Source organism: Mastacembelus armatus, chromosome 6 (assembly GCF_900324485.2).
Source record: "Mastacembelus armatus chromosome 6, fMasArm1.2, whole genome shotgun sequence".
NCBI classification, from domain to species: domain Eukaryota; kingdom Metazoa; phylum Chordata; class Actinopteri; order Synbranchiformes; family Mastacembelidae; genus Mastacembelus; species Mastacembelus armatus.
In genome coordinates, this window is record NC_046638.1 from 4431939 (window position 1) to 4459923 (window position 27985).

The 27985-nt window shown below is 38.7% G+C and overlaps 1 protein-coding gene across 1 annotated transcript; it reads left to right on the forward strand.

Annotated features, from left to right (window-relative positions):
- ap3b2 (adaptor related protein complex 3 subunit beta 2) lies at positions 1-27893 on the forward strand. The gene is made up of 28 exons (XM_026312367.1): positions 1-693; positions 5723-5798; positions 6074-6148; positions 6471-6566; positions 7058-7218; positions 7605-7671; positions 8084-8266; positions 9213-9410; positions 10525-10622; positions 12048-12102; positions 12207-12278; positions 12818-12880; positions 13033-13165; positions 13980-14089; positions 14249-14425; positions 14627-14813; positions 15096-15226; positions 17943-17981; positions 18657-18771; positions 19147-19327; positions 19702-19864; positions 20038-20125; positions 20372-20481; positions 21052-21280; positions 21468-21552; positions 21804-21901; positions 25186-25324; positions 25507-27893. The coding sequence occupies exons 1-28, from the start codon at positions 416-418 to the stop codon at positions 25655-25657; spliced, it is 3558 nt and encodes a 1185-aa protein (XP_026168152.1). The 5' UTR covers positions 1-415; the 3' UTR covers positions 25658-27893.
- Positions 27894-27985: the final 92 nt, after the last annotated feature.

Here is a 27985-nt window from a genome sequence, read left to right on the forward strand (position 1 = left end):
CACTGGATGCATACAGGCTCAGCAGTAACAGAAGAAAAAACCTACAGCTCCAGAGCTCCTGTGGATTTGGATTACTGCTATCAGACAGCAAAGTATATCAACCTTGCCACCGTGGAGAAATCTTTGAGAAAGCACTGGGGCATTTCTGAGGAGATTTGTTGTGTCATGCAAGAAATGTCCACATTGGATACACTTAACATCAGAGGGAAGGAGTGTTTATAACAGAGACTGGATCTGAAGCTGCTGTCTGCTGTGTGAAAACTCTGCGAGGAAGATGTGGAGAATCTCATTTCATTACTGATAAACAAGGAGCAGTCCAAGAAAACTGCAGTATTTTATATTATATTATATTACAGTATATTTTTACTTTATCGGCCTATTATTCTAAAGGTTGCTCTGGGACTAAGTTTCAAACATGACCACCATGCAAAAGCTGCTACAGCTGCCAGTGAACGCAGTGAACATTGTGAAGACAGTGCAGAGTCAGGTCCAAGGCCAGGAGGAGGACAAGAGCCCGGTGCTGACCCCAGACAGCGGGCAGCAGGCCTGGTACAGCGCCCTACAGCCCGATGAGCTACGCCACCTCCGATCTGGAGGCACATGTGGAGGAGGTGGCGGAGACCAGGAGGAACGAGCACCACTGGAGGAAGGTGGTGGAAGTGGGGGAGGTGGTTTCCAAACTCAACCTTTGCGGTACGATTATCCAGGAGAATACAGACCTGTTCAACCCTTACATGTTACAGCTGTACTTAAGGGACTTTAGCTGCCTCTTTTCCTGGGCAGATTAAAATGAGTGCAACTAGATGACAAGCTTAAAATGTTCAAATAACAGAATAATAACAGTCAGTCAGTGGTTCTCCACCTTAAATTCTTACAGATGAGAAGACAACTAATGAGATATAAATAAGAAAAACATTTTGCAGAAATACTAGCTAATTTTCATAACCCTTCTCCAGTGTTTGCATTTGTTTTGTGAGATAGAAGCCTGAAGACATTAAACTGCACTAAGACTATTAAAATAAAATATTGTGCTGTACTTGAATGGCTTTAGCTGATAGACCTGTACAATAACAGACAAGGGACGGTGAGTAAATTGTGCTGTAAGGGGATATAAGCCAAAAATGTTGGACCAGGGAAGTGAATAGATTATTAATTAATCAACCAATTATTTACTCGATTCAACTAGGTGTTTAGTTTAGAAAACGTCAGAAAATAATACCAGTTTAATCAAGTCCAAGGTTACATTTTGAGATGTCTCTATTTGTTTCCATAATTTAAAGATATTTAGTTTACAGTCATATAAACCTGAGAAATCCGGAAAATAATTACATTAAAGAAGCTGGAACCAGGAAACATTCACCATGGTTATAAATGACTTCAACTAATTATTACTTAGCAAAATCATTTCTAGTTCTGTTGATGTTGACTGTACTGTTTAAGGATAACATCGGGGAACATCATTGTTCAGTCGAACTACTTATAGCTCATATATGTACAAACTGTGAAATGGGCTTTAGAGAAGATGATGGAGACAAGAAGAAAGATGGGAACAACTTATAAGACCTTGACACCCTGAAGAAGCCATAGACAGAAGGAAAAGTGAACAGGTTTGTTTGATATATAAAACTTATAAACAGATTTATTAAACATCTTATTATTAGTGTTGCTTGTACAATGATACATGTATTTACATACGTAATATTAAGACGTACACACAGTAATGCAAACGCCTTCAGAGCTGCCTGACTGTTGTTAATTTATACTGTAAATATTTTAAATCAAATGTGGTGCTCTTCAGAAATAGATTTGCTTCAAGAGAGATATAATTACACTTTAGGATTTTATTAGGTCATACTTAAAAACTAGATTCTTTGAATTTTATGAAATGAGAGCTCTAGTGAAGAATATTTCTGGTTGATTTTAGGAGGCATATTTAACTACTATCGTCATGGAGAAACAAGAAACTAGAAATAAACAGCCCGTGTTGACAGAACCAGCTTATGTAAAAAATCCTCCGCAGCGACTTATATATGCAGTCTGCCTCTCTTTTCATAGCTAATTTCTCTCATGTTATTACAGTTGTACAGCGTTCTGTGAACAAAATGACATTTCATCTGAAGTTGAACACTGGCCTGCTTCCACTGAGACTTTCCAGCTGTTCTCTTGGCTTTAGTGCCAGGTAACCTGAGCACCAGGGCACTCTATTGTACCACAGCAGATTAAATAATTCAGAGCTGTTTGTAAATTCAGCTGTTGTTCAGCAGGACAGGACAAAATCCAGAGAAATGTGAGAACCAGTGTCAGTGTAGAATTACTGTGGGCTCTTGGGGCGTGCGCAGAGAAGTATGAACCGAGTCAGAATGTCATTTTTTATATATGTGCTGAAAACAAGACTTTATTTTTAAGATAATTCTCAGAGGTGCCATTTACAATCTGTAAAAATGCATTATGGTTGAACAGGCAGACAGTGAAATACTCAAGACAATTAATTTTGCCTGGAGCTGCACTGAGTATTTTGCTTTTTGGTCCATACATAACTCTTGGATTCAACTCTCATTTTTTAATCCTTCTGTGGGGCCCTTATATCACCTTTCAGGACAGATGATATAAAAAGGGTTCTAGTTTATAAAATAGCACATAACAGGTTTTATTTTTGTAACTTTTAATACTGTCACACTTCGTTTTAGACTATATAACTTGTCTGTTGCTGCAAATTGCTGATAGTTTTGTTTTGACAGGTTGAACATTTGGCTATAACAAATGTCAGTCAGAGTTTTCATGTCCAGTTTTAATTCGATTTTTTAGATAGGGATGTTTGTCATCAAACAAGACACATGAATGCCTGACACTTTCTTAATAAGTGAGGATGATAGAAGGTAGTAGATTAGCACAATTCAGCTTTTGTATGTTTCTGTACTCCACTACATTGTGATCAGATTGTCTTTGTCAGTTTGGCCTGTAAACTTTGAAAAAGTGTTGGGATTTATTTTTCTGTGAATGTCTTTTCCATTTAGCGGCATCTTCAATTGAATATAGTAACTTGTACTCTGGTTTATGACAAAACAATCTGTCAATCTAAGGACATCCCCATCTTAAAGTGAAATTTGTGTAGTGTTTATTAGTAAATGTCTGCTAACAACCAAACTAAGATGGTAAACTAGTGGGATTGTTTCACAGTTCTATTAATATTGTTTACATATGTTCAATTACTCACAGGAATATGAAAAATATTCCTGAATATACTAAATAACAAATTTGACACATTAATGCATGATATAAACCCAGTAGCAGCTTCTGGGTCAGAGTATTGCAGAAATTGAATGAAATAAGAGATGAGGTTTCAAAGCTGACATCAAAGGCAGTGGACAGAGGAGGTTAGGGGCTATAATAAAGAGAATAGTTGATAGAAATGTTCACTTTTCTGGACGGCCACAGGCTGTAGCCCATCATCACAATTTCACAGGAAGACATGAACCGATGGGACATTCATTTTTGGCTGTAAATCCATGTATTTGTAACCATGAATTCAGCAGCAGTTTACTGCCCGGGTCTAAAAATAATCACTAACAGTGTTTTATAGATACTGTCAGGTCTAATTTAACACTCTGTGATCAATTCAGGTTTTAAAGTGTGTGACTGAGTGAACTATGTTATTCATTCAATGCAATTAGCAACACTATGACAAAAGCAGAAACACACACGCATGCACACACACACACACACATTACACTCAAGGTAAAGTCGTGATAAATCAAGTGTGTTCTGCAGCAGCCACCTCCTCATCCCCCCATAGCCTCCATTTTCTGCTGTCACACAACTAAAACAGATGACATATTGTATATTGTATACCCTAACAGCTTCTGACCACAGTTAGATTCAACAGCTTAGCAAGTACTTCAGTACTGGCTTTGTTTAAGCACTGTATACAGATGTTGTATTCACTGCACGTAGAGCTAAGATGTAAAAAGCACCATAAAGAATATTTTATAAAACAAACTTTGCATAGGTTTAAATCCAAATGGGTAGTTTGGAGTATTTATGTTTGAGTAAACTTGTCACAATCCCTGCCCCAGGCTTGTTTGTTCTGCCTCTGTCTCTGCCTTCCCCCACATTATCACGTCCAAATTTCCATTAACTGCCATCGAATGTCCCTGGCTCTTCCTTCCATTTCACCTCACATGACCTCATCTGCCCTTCTCCACACACCTGTTCCCAAACTACTTTAGGAGATTAGAGTTTTTTCATTTGTTTAGGAGAGCCCCTAGTGTCTGAATTACTTTCTGTAGCAGTGTGAGTGACAGGAATCAGAGCCACAGTTGTCTTTTCATCGGAGATTAGGAATAGATAGCTCCAGGAGTAGATAGCTCCAGGAGTAGATAGCTCCAGGGGTAGATAGCTCCAGGAGTAGATACTACTGTGTTTCCTCAGCTCAGGTCCACAGACCTTCAATCCCTGAAGGAAACACTGTCAGCTCTAACAAAGGCACTGCAGGAAGGCAGCAAATCACTTAACATTTTATTGCACCCTTTGTTGCCTTGGAAACTAGTTGGGGGAAATATGCAGTTCTGCAGCTTTTTAATCACCCCACCCACCATCGACCAAACCCCACCCTTCATATCCACAACTCTGTGCTAAACCCCTCGTTGATGCATTCATCCTGTTTGCTAGTTTAAAGTGTTTGTGCACCACTGAATCACATTGAATGACGTGTACTTAAAGCAGTGCTTTGCTGTTGCTGTTTTCAAAACAGAAGAACAATGTATGTACCTCATCTATTTGCAGTAGTATTTTCATGAAATAAGCTGCAATTGGTAGTGTTACACTACTTACAGAGAATTATCACCTGAATGTGCAGCTCTTTGGGGCTTCATAGTGAATTTTAGCTTAATTGTAGCTTTATTGTTTTGTTTCACTATTACTGGTCTCATAGCTTTAATTTTGTCCAGAGGCTAAAAACTAACTAACTAACTAACTAACTAAATATATAAATAAATGCAAATGGACAAAATGATGATCATAGTGGCTAATTGAGCAGCAAAATTGTATTTTGTTTTCACCGCTTTAGTGAAGACCAAAAATTAACATAGAAGTTAGTAAACACTGGCTTATACTCAAGACTCCAAATTAATGCTAACTCCATTATAATTGCTGATTGTGTAAATAGGCATCTGTCTTAGCAAGTTCACCTTATAAAAAGGTGACACATGCCTCAATTTATTTCTACTGCCCTCTAGTGGCAAGAAAAAAAGTGTTCATGGAGATTTAAGTAGCTGATTGTTGATTAGACTACACAGTATATAGGTGTAAACATACCAAAAATACAATGCTCTAATCAGGACCAACGGTAGTATCTCTTTATTCCAAAATGTAAAAATTGAAGATATATTATCTTCTGTTTTTCTGTTCATAACAATTAATTCAAATATTTTCATAAACTGGAAAAATAACCAGCGACTCACCTTTGTGTTTACTGTTATTAGCAAGTAGTATGTTACACTACTAAACTACAATAGTAAACATGGTGAATATTATACAGTACTATGGCTGAATTACATCAGAATTGCATGTTAGCATGTGTGTTAAGTTGAAAATATCTGGATTTTGATCAGTTTTGAACACTGAAAGGAAACTAACACAGGTCTGTATTCATTATTTAAGGCCTCATTCTTTTTCTGTTGCCTACAAGATATCAGTAAGGTGTGTGCTAATTTTCATCCTTCAGGCACGACGACTTGAAGGAGATGCTGGACAGCAACAAAGACTCCCTGAAACTGGAGGCAATGAAGCGGATCGTGGCTGTGAGTATAAATAATGTGTGCGTTGGGATTTTACTGATCAGTAGGTGCAGCTGCACGCTGACTGAAGGACAAAGGCATGGAAAGTTTTTGAGTAAAACTGTTAAATTCAGAAGAGAGCACTGATTTAATCTAACAGGAAAAACTTGTGAAGTTGTAAAAGACTTGATAGTCTTCCACTATAAGACAAAGGCACTTTTGGATGATACAACTAAAGTGGGGCAAATGTCACCTTGTGAAATGGTCATGCTGTTTTCTGGTGTGTGTTTTCGCTGCAGATGATTGCCCGAGGTAAAAATGCATCAGATCTCTTCCCCGCTGTGGTGAAAAATGTGGCCTGTAAAAACATAGAGGTTTGTAATGGCCCCAGTTTCATGTTGCTTCATGTATTATTTGCCTTTTTCTTATGCCTATTAATTTTATGTGGTATAAAGTTGCTTTCTACATTAAGTTTTTTGTCTTCTTGTGGTGTTGCACATTTTTAAAAGCCCTGTGGGATTTGACTTTATCTTACCTGAGCAAAATTTCCATTTTCCTTTCCTGTTTTTATGGATTTTTATCACTTTGCTTTATCTTTTCACTTCGGATTTAGCTCATTGAAAATAATGGAACTAATCTACATAATTTGAATTAAATCCCTTCCCTTGCTGTCCCTCTTATTGCTCCCCTCTCCAGGTGAAGAAGCTGGTCTATGTTTATTTGGTGCGTTATGCTGAGGAGCAGCAGGATCTTGCTCTGCTCTCGATTTCCACGTTTCAGCGAGGCTTGAAGGTCGAACACTGTTCACAATCAGAATTTGCCATAAAAAAAACTAATCAAAAAGGTTTACTGTATGTATTATATGTACTGTATGTTTTTAGCCTTGCCAGAGGCTTAGCGCTATGGATTGCAAAGTTGGTGTGTCATTTCAGCACTTTGATCCAGACTAAAACATTTCAACAACCATTACATTGTTGGTCACGAATTGTTGTGCAGATGTTTATGGTCCCTAGAGGCTGAATCACAATAACTTTAGTGATTTTGGTGATGTTTCCTTTCACATCACTAGTTTCCACCTATTTACTGTAATATCTCAACATGTACTTGATGCACTAGCATAGCTTCCAGAGGAGAAATGCCCTATTTGTTTTTTTATCTGCAGCTACTAGATGAAATGTGCATTACTCTTAGTATTTCAAATGAACTACATCCACCAGCCACATGAATCTTGTTAAACAGTGGCTGAATATTACTTATCAATTTCTTACTCTGTACTTTTGCAGGATCCAAACCAGTTAATCAGAGCCAGTGCTTTGCGTGTTCTGTCCAGCATTCGAGTCACTATCATTGTGCCAATTATGATGTTGGCAATCAAAGAAGCTGCCTCAGATATGTCTCCATATGTCAGGAAGACGGCTGCTCATGCAATTCCTAAACTCTACAGGTGACCTACCAAGACTGTTATTTAAATTGTTATTGGAAGATGCCTACTAGTTAATATAACAGTGATTCAAAGAAACAATAGTTCTGTGTTTTAGAAATCAGTTTTTAAGAATTCATATTACACTTTAGAGCTTTCTGGAGAGCTCTGGTCTCCGGTGTGATAATGCAACTAAGATCCAATGCTGTTTTGCTGCCATAAATTTTATTAATCCACAAGAGGAAATTCAAGCAGATTTTAGACATTTATGGTGGTAAAACAGCTGTTTCAGAAATCTATTACTGCTTTGGTAGTTAAATCTGTTTTTTTATGCTTAATGTTAGTTTTAGGTGACTACTGGCTTTTTCTTGTTTTATTCATCTGAGTGATTTATGTGTCTCTGCTGTCAGTTTGGATCCAGAACAGAAGGACCAGCTGATTGAAGTCATAGAGAAACTCCTTGCTGACAAAACCACGGTGGGTTTTTTCCTCTTTTTAAAGAGTGAAGACAATATTTAATTCAGCAGATTTTACTCCACAAATGCACGTTTGAAAACTACGTAGGGCTCAAAACATCAGGAACAGGTCCTATGGATGGCTCCAGATGTATGCACTGCATGCATCAGTTAGGTCAGGGCTTATGATTTCTCCTACTTCACTTTTCACTTTTTGCATTAACTGAGAATTAACCAAAATATACCAAAAACAGAAACAGGGTAGATAATTGAGTTGATATTTACTAGATTTCTGGTTCAAGTCAAGAATGCATGGATTATATTTTGATTATATTTTCACTAATTATTATAGATAATGTAGTCTCCTGACAAAAGATATTTAACAGCAAGATCTAACCTTCATCAACCATCATGTGGTTGAAAATGTGCTGCAGTTGGTGGCAGGAAGTGTGGTCATGGCTTTTGAGGAGGTGTGTCCAGAACGCATTGACCTGATCCACAAGAACTACAGGAAGTTGTGCAACCTTCTGATCGATGTGGAGGAGTGGGGGCAGGTTGTCATCATCAACATGCTAACACGCTATGCCAGGACACAGTTCCTCAACCCTAACATCAACGTGAGTCAAACACATACTGAATATGTTTAACCTCACAAAAGATTAGCTTATGTAAATATAATATGTAGTTACCAGCCCCCTAGGTGATTGTTTCCTGGCAGTTTTCCCTGATTACTACTGACTTTAAAAGACTAGTTGATTATCAAATTATTATTGTGCTGACACACAACATTTTTCACATTGCTGTGATTTACTATGGTCACTTTTAGTATATTTGTGGCTCCATGTGTTAATTCTGAGTCTTGTAAGACACTGCTTACACTGTAGAGTACCATAAGTAATCTGATTACATAAAGAAAAAACAAAACTATATACTGATCCATTGCAGTAAGTAAAGTCAGGAATAAACTCAGGAATAAATCTAGTCATTACGTCCTCACCAACTACTCATTTGCATAGGAACAGGATTTTAAGTGTTCAACAAAAGTGTACAGGTGCATTTGTTTTTCACAATACCATTTTTAATTTAGTGGGATTATACTCTTCCTGTTCTGTCATTGTGACTTTGTGGAGGTAGAAATTGGAATCATTGTCTATTTTTCCTTTTTCACAGATTCCAGCTTGGTCATTTCTTTTCTCTTTTTTTGTATTTATGTTTTTCAGACCCACCTGTTGACTTCATTTCTCATTAGCGGTTTGCAGAAAATTAAACCATTTTTCACTCTTCAACATTGCTATTGTTGTAATTCCCAATACATTCCCAATGATTAAACAGTAAAACCATTTTGCATTGCATTTTTTTCCTAAAGCCACAAAGGTGTAATAATAATGATTCTTGTAAATAATGTTGCTATTTTTTTGGGAAAGATTGCTTAGAGCAAATTGCCATCTGGTGAATTCTATAGACTTTTTTTTTTTTTAAGTAGTTGGTACTTTTCATGCAGGACAGATTTCTGCTTTGGTACATTAATCCTCTAACACAGTTTAATCTCTACTTTCTCTGCAGGAGTCTCTGTTGGAAGAGGGAGGTGGTGGGGAGAAGACGTTTTATGGCTCAGATGAGGATGAGGATGAAGATGAGGAGGAAAAAGAGAAGAAAGTCGAGGTTGCTGCATTAGCTAAGAGGAAGCCGTATGTGATGGATCCAGACCATCGGCTGCTGCTGAGAAACACAAAGCCGCTGCTGCAGAGCCGCAACGCAGCTGTGAGAGCACTGCAGTTTTAAATTATGTACACATGCACGCACATGCAAGCGCGCACACACACACACACACCTTACAGCTCATTAACTCTCCTTTCGAGTCAGTTTCCATGTAGAGATCAAAACTATATCCTATGTTATTCTACATTGAGCAGCATCTTGGTTTTGTGATTACTTGAGGTTTTCATAGGCACAACCTTGGCTGATTTAGACAAGCATCCATCCAGATGAAGTGCTCTGAGCAAGATGCTTAATCAGAGACAAGCTCACACTCTGAAACGGCAACAAGTGACAATTTCCTAAAGGAAATTAATGAAGCATTATACCACATTAGTGCTGCTGTGGTCACCTTGGGTGGCCTGATTTTGTTCCTTGTTAGATGTTATAAAATCCACTCATCATGCATTATTCTGCTCTTGTGCTGCTGCTGTCATTCTGATTGTTTCTGTTGCTTCTACATAAAAAATAAGAAGCACAGTCAGGCAACAAATGTGTCTCCTGAACATGTAGTTGGTATAAAAGCCAGCGACCTCTTTAATTGCTGTTTATTCAGCTTAATGTTTTGCACCTATGCAGTGATGGATAAAGGCTTTTCCCTTGACTTGATGAAACAGTAAATACATAAAGTTAGCAGGCACCTTTGTACCTATCTGATGAACATGGTGAAGCATTTGATCCAAATAGAAAACAAAAACCAGAGATAAAGGAATGGGAATATTGGTACTTGCTCCATTACTATGTCAATGTTGTGTTTATAACGACCAAAAGAAAAAAAAGCCTGTGACCTTAAAAAAAAAAAATCCAATGACTCATTGCCAGATCTTTTCCTTAAATAACTTTTAATCTTCTCACTTCTAGCTTAGAGGTGTAGAAGGAATGTAAATTTAACACTGCTCTTTCACTCTGCAGTGCAACATAAGCAGTGTAAGTCAGTGATGCAGTTGTAATGGACTGTTACTTTGGGAATCAGTGGTATTTTAAATGGAGAAAATCATTTGCATCACCCAGTGAGACTCAGACTCTGAGACCCAGTGTATTTAACTGTAGTGTATATTGTGAGGTATCTCTGCTGGTGTTTCATCCCTCCGTGTGTTCTCTCATGCCCTGCACATTCCAGGTGGTGATGGCTGTGGCTCAGCTATATTTTCATCTTGCTCCTAAAGCTGAGGTAGGCGTGATTGCCAAGGCCCTCGTCCGTCTCCTGAGGAGCCACAGGTGAAGTCTACTGTCTATAATTTGAAAAAAAATTGTCTATTCAAAATGCAACAGAATAGAAAAAAAAAGTCCAAGCACCAAAAAATGCAGTGCTGAATGTGATAAGAGAAATAATGACCATCAACTTAGCAAAATGGAAAAGAGTTGACAACAAGAAAATGACAAGTGAGGGCAGTAAAATAAATCTTTATAGCCCTGAAGCAGAAAGTGAAATTAAACAGGGAGCTCAGTGAGACTGAGGTAAGCATGAAAGCATAAACCAAAAGGAGTGATGACGGCACTTTGGTGGCCTCTTGGCTCCAAGTCCTGCAGACTGTCAGCTTCTTATTGAACAAGTGCCCCTGTGGCCCTGGGCCTGCTGTAATGGGATCATCATTCAGAAACAACCAAACAGCAACATCTTTCTGTGGGAGATTTGTCAGAAATCCATACTGTACAATATGTTTCATTAGACTTCATCACTTTAACGGAGTCACAGTCACCTCAGCTCTCATAACAACTACCTTGAATAATATTCCCTAGAAATGTAACTGCAAAGTTGTACGACCATTTAAAAATATTTTTATTGGTCTTGTTTCAGACAGACCATCTGCAAACATACCCAAAGGCAGATGTACATTCATGCATGTTAAGCTACTTTTATAAAAATAATCAAGAGTCCCAGAAAAGATCATGACCATCAGGCAAACCACACCAGGAAACTCTGCAGCTGTTTTTTTTTAATGCTGCTATATACAGTGTCGTATCAATATGCAAAAAAAAAAACCTAACAATATTTCAACATGTGTACATGTACTAGATATTTTTAACAGTTCATTACCAATCAAATGATACAAACACATAATGTGGTTACTTCTAATGGTTTCATTTAGATATGACTGCTATTGATATTGGCTTGGCAGCCATTTTGCCACATTTTAATGGACTGACAGTTTCACTCTATGTGAAATTCCCTATATCTCTGAATCTCAAAAGGCTTAATGTTGTAAAAGATATGGCACTGTACTCTTGTTTGCAAGAGTAAAAGTAGAAGATCTTAAACGTTGACATTCAGCTAATGTAATCCAGGAAAAGATTTGTCTGAATATATACAGCTTTTACTTTATGACTGCTTCGCTTTCTCCTTCCTAAACAAATTTTGTGACTTGGACAACAGTTGACTCAATTAGCCCAAAAAAAAAAAAATGGAGCACCACCTAGTTAATGTGGTTTCTTTGATTTATATATATTGTGTTGGTCTGGCAGGAGCTCGAATCTGTAACTCATCTAATATAATTTCCAAACCTAAATGGAAAAAAATCCTGTTTAGTAAGTTCCTGTTTAATTTACTGCAAGTTGGTTAAGGAACACGAAGAGTATTAAAATACCTTTTCCTCATTAGACGTAATTAAACAAATATTCATCTGTTTCTGTCTCTTCCTCCAGTGAAGTCCAGTTTGTTGTTCTCCAGAACGTGGCAACAATGACTATTAAGAGAAGGGTGAGCTACATCTGGTGGTATTTTGTGTGCTACACTATATGTTAGTGCGTGTGTGGAACTTAAGATCAAGCACTTTTTAAAATTCTGGTCTTCGTGATTCACAGGGGATGTTTGAGCCGTATTTGAAGAGTTTCTACATCCGCTCCACAGACCCAACCCAGATCAAAGTCCTTAAGGTTACTCTCTGTTTTAACTTGCTCTACTGTTTCTCCAGCCTCAACTCTGCTGCCATTCTCTTTTATCTTAATGCTGAATTAAGGCACGGCTGTTAATTTTCTGAAGCATGATAATATATTTTCAATATCTTATTATTCTCAACCCTGTTGTACTGATTTATTTTCTCTGAGTATGTGGATGTATTAGATGTTAGCATTGAAATTAAACCAAGGATGTCAAACTGCCAAAGAGTGCATTTTGTGTAGAAGTAATTAATTTCTGTCATGGCAAATTGTGATAGAAGTATTGAATTTGAACTCACTCAACCAAAAGGATGTTGTTGCCATGCCAAACCAGTTCCCATTAATCAGAATGAAGTGGGTTCTAAGATTTGTAAATCAATGTAGGAAAAAGTACAATCTGAAAATTAAATGCTCAGTCTTTGGCACAAGTCCTAGTAAGTCATCGATACTGTTGGAAATTGCCATACAGTGATTAGACAGATTTCTTTCCTCCTTTTAAATGAAATTTACATGGTTCATTCTGCTTCTTTTTGCAGCTGGAGGTTCTCACCAACTTGGCCAACGAGACGAACATTTCTACCATTCTCAGAGAGTTTCAGGTACAATGAAACAGAACTTCTAATGTTTTGTTAAAAATAAACTTTGAGTAGAAAAAGAAGCAAAAATTGTGCAGCTCTGCAGCAAGGACGAATTTGCCAGCAGCAACTTCCTTTATGCAACTTCTATACTGGGGGAATGTTTTGTTCGACAGACATACATTAAAAGCATGGATAAAGACTTCGTAGCTGCCACAATCCAAGCCATCGGCCGCTGTGCTACAAACATCAGCGAGGTGAGGGACACGTGTCTGAACGGCCTGGTGCAGCTGCTGTCCAACCGAGACGGTACGGGTTTTTTTTAGGATACAAGACTAAATGAATTTCCCTTCAGGGATTAAAAAAGTTGATCTTATCTTATAGTCTGAACATTGTCATTGTCAAAAATTATGAGTTCATACATTATCAAAAATAGTAATCAAAACATTAGGCCCTAAGTGCAGACACAGAGAGAACAAGTTATTATAAGAAGCAAAAACAACTTACTCAAAGACCAGCCAGCCACGTCTAGATAGGCATCACAGGAGGTGAGGTTGTGGTAGATGCAGAGGTCAGAAGCCAGCAAACAAATAATCCCAAAATACAGAGGTCCAGGGGAACAAAGTCCAAAATGCAGACAGTATCCAAAATAGATAAACAGTCCAAAACAGGTCAAACACGAGGAGAGCAGAAACTGGCTGCGAGAATCAGGCCAGTATATACACCCTGAGTCTGACTGGGGAATAGGAAACAGTTGTGCAGGTGAGGTGAGCAAAGTTAGGTGACAGAGGGACAGAGGGAAAGTCCGGGGACATCTAGAGGCTGGCTGGAGAAGGGCATTTTCTGAAAATATCTAGAAAATACAGAGATGACGAAGGAAATGAAAAACAGAGAGAGTCAATGCTGAAATTATAAAAATATGTTTTGTACAGTAAAATCAAGGAGGATTGAACATGACTGAAAAGATTAGATAAGACAGACTCTACATAAGTAAAGGACTGAATTAGTTTTATTAATTATTCAATATTATTATTTATTTATTTTATATTTATTAAACCGAATCTAGAATGAATAGAAGATTATGAGAAATCTATTTAATGAGTGAATTTGTCCTGTTCAACAGAGCTGGTTGTAGCTGAGTCGGTGGTGGTTATTAAAAAGCTGCTACAGATGCAACCGGAGAAGCACAGCGACATCATCAAGCACATGGCGAAACTAACAGACAACATCCAGGTGATTGTCACTCCACTGCCATCACTGTCTGGTAACAGCAAAGGAAACAGGAGTTTTTTTTTGTTTAAATCAGAATTTATGGATAAAAAATGTACCTGATTGCTGCCAATTGAGGCATACTATAACAAAATGTACCTAATCATGTACCTGTACTCTCAGGTGCCGATGGCGCGGGCCAGTATCCTGTGGCTGATTGGAGAATACTGTGAGCACGTACCCAAAATTGCCCCAGATGTTCTGAGAAAGATGGCCAAGTCCTTCACTAATGAAGAGGACATTGTCAAGCTACAAATAATCAATTTGTCTGCCAAGCTCTATCTCACCAACTCCAAACAGGTACAATTTAGTGAAAAGTGTTAGGCTGCCACTAGTACTTAAAAAACCCCCACAAAATTCACATGAAACAGTGGAATCATTTCTTTTCACTGAGCACAACATATACTGTTCATCTCTTCTCACACACGTTCACATATACGCAGGTATTCTCTTTTGTATTTTCCTCATCCTCCATAGTCTTCGTATTCCTCCTCCTTGCAGACTAAACTGTTGACACAGTATGTTCTCAACTTGGCCAAGTACGACCAGAATTACGACATCCGTGATCGGGCGCGTTTCATTCGCCAGCTCATTGTGCCCACTGAGAAGAGTGGTGCTCTCAGCAAGTACGCTAAAAAACTGTTCCTCGCCCTCAAGCCTGCACCAGTCCTCGAGTCTCCATTTAAAGGTAAAGAAGCCATTTACTGTAAAAGCTTTTTCTTGATAAACTAACAGCATTTTATTTTAATCTATGATATGAGAATACATGAGAATATATACTTTGATCTGCTAGTTAGTTTTTATCTAGTTTGAGATTTTCCAACACCAGAAAAAAGGCAACTTTTTGGGGGTGGGGGGTTTGCAGTGGAAGAAACCTGAGGCAAAAAACAAAAACAAGAAGCTCACTCTGGGGTGTTGCACTTACCGTTATGTGTTACTGGAGATTTGCATTCCTGATTCCTTTTTACAGATAGAGACCACTTCCAGTTGGGGTCACTGTCCCATCTGCTGAATGCCAAGGCTGGGGGCTACCAGGAGTTGCCTGACTGGCCTGAAGCTGCCCCTGATCCCTCCGTGCGCAACGTGGAGGTGAAGGAGTCTGTGCGTGCAGTGGGAACAGTAACTTACAGAGACACACGGGCCCTCTGGAATCTCCAGGGGCCCCAAAAAATGGAGAGGAGCGAGAGATGCTCCTGCCCCAGAGCAGTGCCTCAGAGGGGTTGGACAGAGTCACCAAAACTTCACATCAAATATAACATTGACTCCAATATAACATTATTCCTCTTTCACTGGCCATCCATCCTTCACTTACAGCTCATTAGCATTAACAGCTCATGAGTAACATGCATCCGCTTTGGCCTCCATCTTTCCCCAAATGGATGCTGCTTGACACTTCACAAAGGAGAAAAAAGGATAGTTTTCTTATTAGTGAGAACAAACGTTAGACAGAGCATCTCTGTTTTATTCACTACGAGAACAGTCAGCAATATCAAACTCCTCGCCCTCTCTGCTGCACTGGCATCTGTTTGGCAGCAGCTCACTCGCACCATCCAGCTGATTTTCTAACCACTGTTTGAGCCAATAGCACATGTGATAGACAAGGGAACAAATTGTCACTACGAATCATTATCAACACCAGTAAACCAACTCTCGAGTAGCCTCTGATATAGATTCACCTAATAGAGGCAAGCCTACAATAATATCAGTACTCATGCATTCATACATTGCATCTGTAAAATATATATATTTAATTTTGGCCTTATACTCTTTAGGACAAATAACCGTGGATTTTCATTGAATGTTGAAGAAAATACAAAACATGTTCTCCTGTAGTTCATCCCTCCTCTTTTTCTCCATCCCATCTACACCATGTGCCATCGGTTCATCACCAACAATGTGTTTTTATAAATGAAGACATAAAATCCAAACTTGAGATTCATTTCTTTGTCAAAATCAAGACTCGGTTCATAAAACCACTTGATTTTGAATTTCAGGAGTGAACTCCAGGCTTAATTTTGATGTCACATTTTTAAATTGTTGTTATTATAGTGTAGGATTTTTTTTACTCACCACTCAATATTTCATACCCAGTGTTGTCATTTATATGTGATGCAGATTTCAATATGAGGCCACAGGTAGATTATATTTTGATTTAACTGGTGGTTTAATAGACTACCCCCGGAGCTTAATATGTTTAATAAATATAGTTGCATTACTGCTGATCATTTCCTGAATATTTAATTCACTTCTAATTGATTCTCTACCTTCCAGGCAGATGTTTGCAGAGATTGGAAACTGCTTTGTTAAACCTGGTCCATCAGAGTAAACATTTATTTTCTTATATTACAGCAGCTATGTTTCCAATACCAGCCCCCAGGTGTGCTTCAAATTTCAATAGTGATGTGCTTTCAGGGGAAGCTCACACATAAGATAAACATGTTCTGATTTACCTAAAAGAAATAATATGAGGCCATGCAGTTAATGGAAATGCCTCTATAGCTCTGATAAATCACGCAGTGACGTATTAATGTTTAGGTAATCCTTATGTTGTTTATGTTAGCCAGTGGAAATTCTCAGACAGTATCTCAAGCATGTTTCAAATCTCTGCCAGCTGATTTTCAAAGTGTATTTAAATGACTAAAAGCCAAATGGAGTTCCTGAAAAGTAGAAAATAAGCCTAAAAATGATGGTTGAAAATGTTCAGCAGTGAAATATATTACATTATTGTAAAGCAGCCATTATTGTAATATATTACACAGGACTTGTTGTAATTCAAAGTATTAAGATGCAACACCACCAGCTTGGAAAGTAGAAATGCAGTAGCTCAAAAACATGCTGGGTGGTTATTAGTGTGACTACTCATTATGACTGGAAAAGCTGGGAGGGTCAGTGGATGCTCTGATGTATCAGCTTCTCTGACAGGCTCTCCCTCTGCACATTATACATCTCTACAGACAGAGGAAGTCATAACCACCGGTGAGGGGAGGATCGGCTTGCTAGGAGACTGGCGAGAGGTGCCCCCCCCCCCGCCTCAGTGTGGGAGTGCGGTGGTGTTTGTTTTGATGAGTGCTCTCTCGCTTCTTTCTTCAGTCTCTGGTTGTCATTTAAAGTGGTAACTGCTGATGCCGATGTTCAGAAGATAAAATTAATGGGATTTTACTTTGCATAAATGAATCCCCAGTCAGCAGATTAACATAATACGTTTAAAAGAAGTTCTCTGCCGTGTTGAATGAAAGTTGACGTTGACAACCTCAGTTGCCAAACAACCTTCACCCAGTGTCCCCTTACTCACTGATTTACACCTTGGTCTCAAGTGAAATTTGTGACACTTTGAATGTGTCACAAATGTTGTGTGATACTGAGTGACTCCACGCTGCCATCCACTGTCCCACCTACTTCACTCTTCATTTGCTTCATGTTAATCCATGTTAGCACACCTTCATGCTTGTTAGTGATTGATGCATTGTCATATATTTGTGAACTAGTACTGGAAGTAGTGAATGTTAATGTTGACTGTTTTTTATTTCTGCAGTATTTAAGCAAATACACAGTAAAAGTAAGTTATATTGGAGAACATTTAGCGTAGGTAACAGCTATGTAACTGCACTATATTATGGTAAATGAGTATATTGTGATGAAATTGGCATTTATTTCTGTCTCTGTGATTTCCAAAACTGTTCTCACATGTTTTTCTTTTTAGATCCAGAAACTTTCCTGTGCCCGTTTTTCTTGCTTTCCTGACGTTTTTCTAAAAACTTCTCCTTCCCTTTTCCTCATCTCACCTCCATCCCAATCTTTTCTTTTCTGCGTCTGCCAGGTTTTTACGCTGCTTGAAAGAGTCACAACATTAACGAGTGTGAGTCAGTTAGCGGCAAAGAGCCACACGTCCTTAAGCCTCAACCCACATAGCCGCAAAAACCCGAGTGCTTTTTGACATCCTGCCTAATGTAGTTGCTGTTCTGTGCTTAGCTCAGCCAAAGCTACCTGAAACACAGCACCCTTTTCCTTGGTCACTGCCATTAAAGAAGTGTTTCTTTCAGCAGGAGTGCAGTCCTCTAACTAATCCAGCTGCATTAGTAACTCTGCGGGTTTTAAATGGGGTTTGAGGTCCACACTCATTAGCTGTTAATGAGTTTGGTCACAGACTCCTTTCTAAGTGTAGGAGGACAGTAACCACTCTTGAAAGATATCACTTCTCTTAATGGATCTGCTCCTTTTATTAAAAGAAAACCATTTCTGCAACTGGTCATGAAAGCATCACCTGGTGCAAACGTCTATCTGTTGAAAAACATAAAAAGACTCCATATAAGCGTTAGTCTCTGGTCTGTACTGAATTGTTGTCTGACTGACAGATCTAAAAGCAGATCTGCGGCAGGTATGGCTGGCTTTGTTTGGCTGCATCACGCCCAGGCAGAGGCATTCATGGCCATGCTACTGTACTGTAATCTGCCCACGTCTCTGCTTTTGTTTGAGGGGTTCTGACTGAGGCGGACCTGATGGCTCACTGTTCAAACTCTGCTCCCTCTGCCAGGTGCCTGAATGGACCAAATGCAGCAGCCGAGAGAAGAGGAAGGAGAAGAAAGTGGAGAAGCCATTCTACTCAGACTCAGAGGGCGAGTCTGGGCCGACAGAGTCTGCCGACAGTGGTAACTGTTGGTGCCATTACATCCTTTACTCAAATGATCTGTTGCCCCCAAATATGTGCTTGTGCGCAAGCATGTGACTTATGCTCAGAGTCACTGTGCACATTCATGTGTCTCGGCACCAAAACTCCCAAACACAATAATTCCAGAGTGATACACAGTGACTATGACTATATAGTATTTAAACCATACACACACATGGAACAACTGACCTTATTAGCTTTCAGTGTACCTTTCTACATACATTTCAATATTAATGAGGAAACACTGATTCCATACCAGGTATTTAGCATGGAAAAATGAACAGGCCAGTATTAAAAACCTTGCTAATTGGCTTAATAAGAAAAAAAAATTTGCCACTTACTTTTTCCCTTTCAGAATCAGACTCTGCCAGTGGCTCAGAGAGCGGCAGCGGCAGTGAGGAGAGTGGCTCGGGATCAGAGAGTGAAGAGAGCGAGGAAGGCTCTGAGTCTGAAGAAGAAGAGGAGGATGAGGAGGAGAAGGACAAGAAAAAGAAGAAAAAGAAAGAATTAAAGAAGCCAGTGCAAGAAAGTGAAAGGTAATAAATGTTTTTAGTGTTAAACCATGATGTTTTTATGGCTAATGCCACCAATCAAAACGTGACTCAAACATTTTCATGCATTTAAGATCCTAATATCTGTTAATTCTATATTTATGATATTTTAGTTGCATTAATTTCTTCCTTAAGTCTTCAGCAAATTATTTAGACTTTTCAACATACCTTCATTTTACCCTGAAAACCCAATTAGCAGTTAATTGTGATCACTTTACTCTCTTCTAGGTGCCTTTGTGCAGCCATTTTAACAAATCCAAAGTGGTTTGGTTGACAGTAACATCTATAGCAGCAGAATCTGTTTTGTGTGTCATAATAATAACTCTAAAGGCACCTGTGACCTTTGTTTTATTTTCCAGCGAGCAGAGTAGTGAAGAAGAGGAAAGGAAGCATGACAGAAAGATTAAACAGCATAAAAGCGACTCGGAGTCTGAATCAGATGAGGAGGAGAGTGAGTCTGAAAGCAGCCAATCAGAGTCTGAAGACTCTGAGTCTGAGGCAGAAGACAAGAAGAAAAAAAAGGTGGAGATTATTTTCTTGTGAGAAATCAACACCTAGGTAGATCTTAGAATGAATGAAATGGAACTAAACTAAACCTAAAATTAGGCATTCAGAAATATATACTGCCTCATTTGCACAAACTAATACAGACATCTTCATCCAGTCATGTCTGCTTTGTTTTTATCTCCTTCCAGGCAGATGAGTCTAAGCCTCCTTCCAAACCTGTAAAGAAAGAGAGCAAGAAAGAGAAGAAAGAAATGTCTCTGCTCGACCTTGACGATTGTGAGTTTTCCCCTCTCTGTGTTGCCCTCATGCACTGAAAGAAAAATAATGCTCACTTCATTGAAGCAAAGTCATTGGAAATGCATAGTTGAAATGTGGGTGAACTGGACTGGTTCCTGTGCCAATTCTTTTGCTTATCAGTAAAAACAACCAATTCTTTCCCATCCCAAATAACAAATATAACAGATAATAAATGGTTTTTAATTGGAGAACATTGTTGCTGAATCTCTGCGTCTCTTTTCTCAGTTGAACCTGCTCCTTCTCCTCAAGTTACACCCGTCAACACTTTCCTGTCCAACAGCCTGGTGACTGACCTGGAGGGACTGTCTTTATCTGACACTGTTCTCTCCCCGGCAGTAAGTGCTGTGTCTCATCTTCCTCGTTAGCATCCTCACATTTTATGGAGCGATTAGTTATTCTATCCATAGAAGTTATTCTGAAGTCAACCTCAGTACAACAAAGTCCTGATCTAACTATGATCAGCCACTCTTCTCCATAAATCCTGATCTAACTATGATCAGCCACTCTTCTCCATAAATCCTGATCTAACTATGATCAGCCACTCTTCTCCATAAATCCTGATCAAACTATGATCAGCCACTCTTCTCCATAAATCCTGATCTAACTATGATCAGCCACTCTTCTCCATAAATCCTGATCTAACTATGATCAGCCACTCTTCTCCATAAATCCTGATCTAACTATGCTCCATATGCCAAAATAGCTGATCATATCTTCAAATAATATCCACATCCTGATTTTGGAGTGGCCCTCCAAAAAAGTTGCTATGAATAAACTCCTGGTTTCAGCTTCTCAAATTCATTCTGTATTTTATAAGATTTCATTGCTGAATTTTGATTAATTGATCATAAAACTAGATGCCTATTTTTTAGGTTAATCATTTTTCATCTCCTCGCCCTCTGCAGACAATCGCTCCCTCCAGCGCATTGAAGAGCTATGAGCTGCTGCACCGGATCACAGGGGAGGGTCTGCAGGTGGAGTACTGCTTCAGCCGGCAGCCGTTCAGCCCCGACGCGAACATGGTGGCAGTGCAGATGCAGTTCACCAACAATGCCACCTCTGACACCAAGAACCTGCACATGGAGGATGTGAAGCTGCAATCAGGGATGAGGGTCAAAGAGTTTCCAGAGATTGGTGAGCGATGGTCTTAAGATGTCGAAAGACAATTGAATGTTTTAAATGGTATGGAGCAGCAAACAAATGATCTGATCTGAGAGCATCACTTAGAGACTTGAACTGACACACATTTCTATATATAAACTAGAGTTTGTCTCAGTTTCATCCACACTAGATAATAAAGATAATAATTTTGTTTTGGCAGAGCTGCTGCCGGCAGGAGAGACCTCCACAGCTGTCATGGGCATTGATTTCTGTGACTCAACACAAGCAGCAAACTTCCAGCTGTGGTGAGATGGATTCTGTGATTTACAGTGATAATTATCAAATAATCACTCACACTGAGTTAAAAAATTGCACACACATTGTTTGACAAGCTAGTTTTTTATGCTTGTAGAGGCCAAATGAAATACTGTATTAACATAAAAATTGTGATATGGGATCCTACAAGGATTAATGCTCAGTGTTCAGCAATGAAGAAACACATAATAAATAACAATTATTCCTTAAACTGCATTTTTAAAATGCTCTCTATTTTCAGCACTCACACCAAGAAATTCTTCGTGTCAATCCAGCCACCAGTTGGAGAGCTGATGAGACCCATCTTCCTGACAGAGAACGAGTTTAAAAAGGAGCAAGGTCAGTGAAGGAAGAAAATGAAATATTACCACTAAGGAATATTGAGTATAAAACAGTATGTCCTCACTACCATCACATTAAACCAAGTCTATAAAAATTGAAAATGGGAGTTTGGGGACTGGAAAACAGGTGATTTGTAATATATCTGAATAATCAATCCAGAACTAAAAGAAAATATACTGCTGCTCACTTGATTTGACAGAAAGACAGTATGATCTGCACATAAAGCAACCTGGCCTGTCACATTTCAAATAATGAATTGATTACAGAGAGAGTAGGATGCTGTTAACTAAATAGTTTTGATAAAAACATTAGGAAATACAGGCTTACCTTTATGTCCTCACAACAAAACTCAGCTGAGCTGAAGAGCGAAGTACAGGCAGGTGTGGTGGTGTGGGATCAGGACTTGGTGATGAGGGAATGAGTGACACGTGTGCGGGCAGAGCTGTAGGGAAAACCTGGGGACAACTGGGAGCAGGATGGGGAATTCCATATAAAAGTTCAGAAAAGAACAGGACCAAGCAAACAGGGACTGTGATACAGGTCCCCTGTGAAAATGGGAACTGAAGAGGAAATAGTGCATTACATTTAGAGTAGAAAAAAAAAACATCATCATCACATTTTCTCATCATCAGCATTTATTTTATGATTTTGTCTTTGTTTTACTTACCTTGAAATAAATGCAACACTTTTAAGTGGGCAGGTCACATTATCTTTTTTTTTTTTCATTTTCATTATATAATAGTTACATAAATAATCACAGTGTTGTGTGATGTTTCATTATTTTACTGACACCACAGCAGAAAATCCATGTTCACTGTGCATCCCACTTTAAATACACCAAAATCCAGCCAGGCCTTTTCAAGAATACTACAAGAGCTTGATAGAGCAGCTACAGTTAATTTTCCATCTTGACTAACACTGAGCGAGTTTTGAGCTCCAACAAACCCTTGGTGACTCTTTAAATATGTGTCATATCCACGGTTCCTCCCTCTCTGTACTGTACAAATAGAGAAGCTATTACAGAATCTAGGTAAGTTGGCTTTGATAGATTTATTGTTCCCAGATGTCTGTGTTCCCACCTGCCTTTAACCCAACCTACACAGACAACAACTCCCCTCCTGCTCCCCCCTAATGCCTGGTGCTGGCTCCTCCTTCCTCCCCTGTTCCTGGCTCTACACTTATAAATGCATCTCCGGGTCTGTAGCTGCAGACAAACTCACTTGTGCTAACCTGCATCTTATAAAGGCTGCTCACACTCCCCTACACTGGGAATGACTGGAAATGCTCATCCACTGATCCTGATTCACTCATGATTCACCATGTGAATGACAAGTAATAACATCAGGCTCAGAGCAGCACTCATTCATGTGCACCACTGTTCATCTTTCTGTTACCTGAGCTTTCAAACGGCTGACGTCAACCGCTGCATTTTAAGTGTCACATAGCTGTAAGCACTGTCTTGTAAGCACTGATTTGTTTAGTGATTTACAGGTCAAAAGACAGATTAAAGTCAATAATACAACCACGCTGTAATATATAATCAGGTTAAACAAGCAAGAACATTTTTTTTTCCAACCGAGGGCAACGTAAACAAGCTGTGAAAATGATATTGACATAGCATTTCCTCCGACACTGATACTGCCAACTCGTTAGCAAACAGTTGCTTTTTTACATAATCTCAACCAACTCCTGAGGGAAATATCTGTCTCGTCAGCTCTGTTCACCAGCTAGTCGCTAACTGTGTTTGCTGTTTGGTGCTGAGCAGCCTGAGCTGCGTACAGCAGGTTTTTAGGACTTTTAACTGAACATGGCAGCCTATCATATCAGAAAACGAATCTATGGGAGCAGTGAGAGTGAACCAGTAAAGTTGGTAAACAATGACTATACTTTCATGTGAGCTTCTGAGTAAGACTGGAAATAATTATTTTCATCAGCGATTAATTTGCTGAATGTTGATTAGTTGATCATCTTTGCCGAACTCAGGAACCAAACCAGGCCTACGGATTGAACTAAGTTCCTGCTAAGCATTATGTCCGCCTATTAAGATCCATGAAAATGAGGCAAATTAAACCGATGGAGGGTTAAATCAGTGTTTGTGGTGTGTGAAATGCAGTTTTCACACATGGGAAAATAACTGTCACCCTGTTGTTCCTTGTATTTACTCTTGTATGACTGATGTTTGAGTTGGATGTAATAAATGGATGAATAATGCAATGGAAGAAAAAGAGACTGTAATTGCCTCGCTCCACAGCGACATTTTGCTGAGTTGACTGTTAATTAATTCTGTTTTGTAATGCAACCACCAGGAAACAATCACAGTATAAAGTCTTATTTTTCTTGTTCATTGTTTTCTCCTCTCCTATTTACTCCCACAGTTTAGTGTTTTATAGGTAAAGTTTAACATTTGAGAAATAGCTTTTGATAAAATGTTATAAAAAGTAAAAATAGAAATAGGAAAAGTGATAATTTCCAAGAGCCTGAGATAATGTCTTCATATTGCTCATTTTGCTCAAGAGAGTCCAAACTTTACAGATTTACAGTGAAACATATAATGAATTCAGCCTGGTGCTTTTTTTTTTATTCATAAAAAATGGAAACTATTAGTCAACTGGTCAAACTGTTGCTGCCATAAGATGTGCGTCACAATGAACTATAGTAATTCAAGTGTTGTTGCTTCAGCAATCATATATGATCACAACAGGGAAAAACCTTCCACCTGTATGTCTCGATGTCTTTTGCAAATCACCAAAATCAGTGCTTACCAAGAGGCACCCACTCTCGTATTAATGTTACAGTGTAGGAACAAAATGCTCTGGTGCAAAATTTGTCAATTTCACAGTGAAAATGTTTTATCCTTTAAACCAGACTGCTTTAATTTGCCTTTTACGTTAAGCATTGACTGAGAAAACTGAGTCACTCCCCTGCAGTGTTCAGTGGGAAGCATCAGTGCATTCCAGTTTATGTTTAAGCAGCATTTTGTCATAATTGATGTATGAACTCTTACATCAATATCATAGAGGCCTGTAGGAGATGCTTAATAAATGTAGTTTTAGGACATACTGTATATACAGATATACAGTATCAATAGTTAATACTGTATATGTTTGTAACAGAAAAATAACTGATTTTATTTTTATTTTGCAGCACTGTAATGAGTCCCCACAATCATATTGTTGCATTATTAATGTCTGGTTTGTTTTTGGTAATGGGAGAGAGAAAAAGAGCAGTAGCTAACCTGAGAGCTTTCCAGTCTGACCAGTGCTCTGCTCACACCCCTGCAGGTCAGCTGATGGGTATGAACGAGATCACAGAGAAGCTGACCCTGGATGCAAAGTGCCGCAACGAACACACCATTGTCCAGAGGGTGACCAGTGCCGCCAACCTCAGCAGAGTCCCCTGTGGTTCAGATAAAGAGTGCAGGTGACACGTCTTTACATCATATAGACAGATGTTTTAAAAAACCTCAGTAGTTTTTTAATTTGAATCTGAAACCTGCTGACGACCTGTGTATCCCTCCTTTATTCTTTGGCTTTGTCTTTACTTCCAAACTGCTGCTTTGACTTCAGTCCTCCTGTTCCTCCTCCTGATCATCCTGTCCACAGGTTTGCCGGCAGGACGGTGACCAGCGGCAGCTTGGTTTTGGTCACCGTAGCGACCAAAGAGGAAGGAGCTGCCCAGCTGACGGTCAACTGTGAGAAAATGGTGATCGGCACCATGCTGGTGAAGGACATCCTGCTGGCTTTGACGCAGTGACCTGTGTCCAGCCTTCCACCAACCTCTCACAGATCATCTGAGACTCATCACAACTGTAGCACTTCCTCCATTCTCCTGTAGGCTACGTCACTGAGGAATGTTTTTGTTGTTTTACGCGCTCTTCACTTTTAGAATTACTCCTAGAAAAAAACCCGGAATGCCACAACTGTAGGTGATATTTCTGACAATCAGAAACGATTAGTGTTAGATGTGAAACAAAAACCCTCACTACCTTTAACGTTTAAACATTATCCAAAAAATACTTCATTTGTAACATGTAAAAGGGAAATAAGATGCTGCCATGTGCATCTTTTAAGTAGAAAAACAACTTAAAATTTTATTTAAGAAGTGAGTATGAAATAATGCTACAAATGTGCTCACTGGACAAACATGACAGGATCCTTTGACAAAAAGGTCTCTGAAACTTTCAACCACATCCTGTTGCCTTCTTTCACTTTCTAACAACTGAGACTGGTCAAAGTAACTGAAGACATTCACATATGAAGACAGTGACCAACTTGACCAGGGTTATGCTGCATTCAAGTCATATTGGAAATACTGTAATTATGACTTTCTGAGTGGTGGCATGGTGGAGCAGTGGTTATCACTGTTGACTCACAGCAAGAACGTTCGGGCTTTAAATCCCATTCAACCATGAGTTTGCATGTTCTTCCTGTGTCTGCATGGGTTTTAGGTTAGGGTGACAGGAGTTTGATGAGTTTGCAGAGAAAAGCCAAGAGATGTGGTTGAAAGCTTCAGAATCATAGTAAGTGTAAAACAAAACAGCAGTCACACTGCTGGAGTATTAACACTAACACATAAGTCAAATTCTTGGAAAAAATGACCAAAATGCATTTATAAATACATTTTTTACTATTCTTTGACAAGTAGCTGCACAAATGCCTCATACTTTTACTTTTTAGCTTGTTATGATGTGGGTGTTATAGGTAAAAGAAATTATACTGTAGGTAAAAATTCCCCAACACAGGTTAAGAAAACACACCAGCTGTAATATCTGCATATTAAATTCTAATCAAGTTATTTGAAGTCATTACTTGAATGTACCACAGAGGTTCAGTTAAGAAAACACCTGTGACTGAATCATTCTCATCTCCAACGCTGCGATTTTAGCTTTGTCAACCACAGCTGCCACGTTCATCATGTAAGTGTGGCAGTTATAAAACCTGAAGATGTATAAATGTTACTGTATGTAACAGGTACTACTATAAGGTGTAGTGTGTGAGTCTGAGTGTGTCTGTGTATGTGGGTGTGATGCCAATAGTGTAGTATTGAAATCATCCTGAAGCACATTATACTATGAGTTCAGAAAGGTTTCTTCTTTCTTTAAATGAGCAGTCTTAGATCAATTATAAAGTCGCCTGACAAACTACAGACGATCTGTGTGGCAGTAAATTTCTATAAACCAGAAAATCCTCTATATTTCAGAAGTTACCAGATTTTACAGCTTCAACTGACAATTATGTTGTTTCATGACATCCTTCAATAGTACAGCTGTTTCCAGACGATATAGGTGATATAAAATGTAAAAAAGTGTCCCAGGTCCCACGACCAAAAAATGTAGTTTAAAACCAGAGAGAAAGACCAGCTGATATTGCCATTAGTATTTGTTTGGATGTTTTAAATCTTGAAAACAACCATAGCGCTCGTTGTTAAAACACTGCTGTAAATCTGCTAAGGAGCTTCCTCCTGTATTTTAGGCCCATTCTTAAATAAATGTTTACTACTGAAACACGATTACCCTTGAAGTATAATGAGAACAGCTTACCTTCAGATTATGTTTGAATATGTGCTTATGATAATGTCACATTTTGAAGTTTACATTGACCTCATTTGTCAGGTGACAATGTTTTTTCAGGCCTTTCTTTATGTTTTGATGGTGGCGATGCTTTTGCTCATTTTTAACATGTTATCTGTGTATTTATTTATTGTTTCTTTAACGTTGTGTTTCCTTGTCATAGGATTTATTTGGCCATATTCATACCTGTTGCATTATTTCCCATTTAGCTATAGAAAGCTAAAAATTTCAGTCACTGCAGCACAGGGATGAAAAGAATGTAAAGAGTAGTAAATTCTACTGTAATGTAAAACGCTGCTTTCATAGACAGTTGGATAAAACTGTTGTCTGAATCAATTCATGTCTGGCAGCTTGTTTGATCTGTCTTGGCTTTCAAATATCCAAAGTGCAGTTTATCCTGTGTGTGGTTGTGAAATTCAGTCCTGCACTATGATGAGTTTATTTATTATAGAAATAAAAAGAAAAATACAGATGCACTGTTGTATGTCCTCTGTCTTATGGTCTGTCGTAGC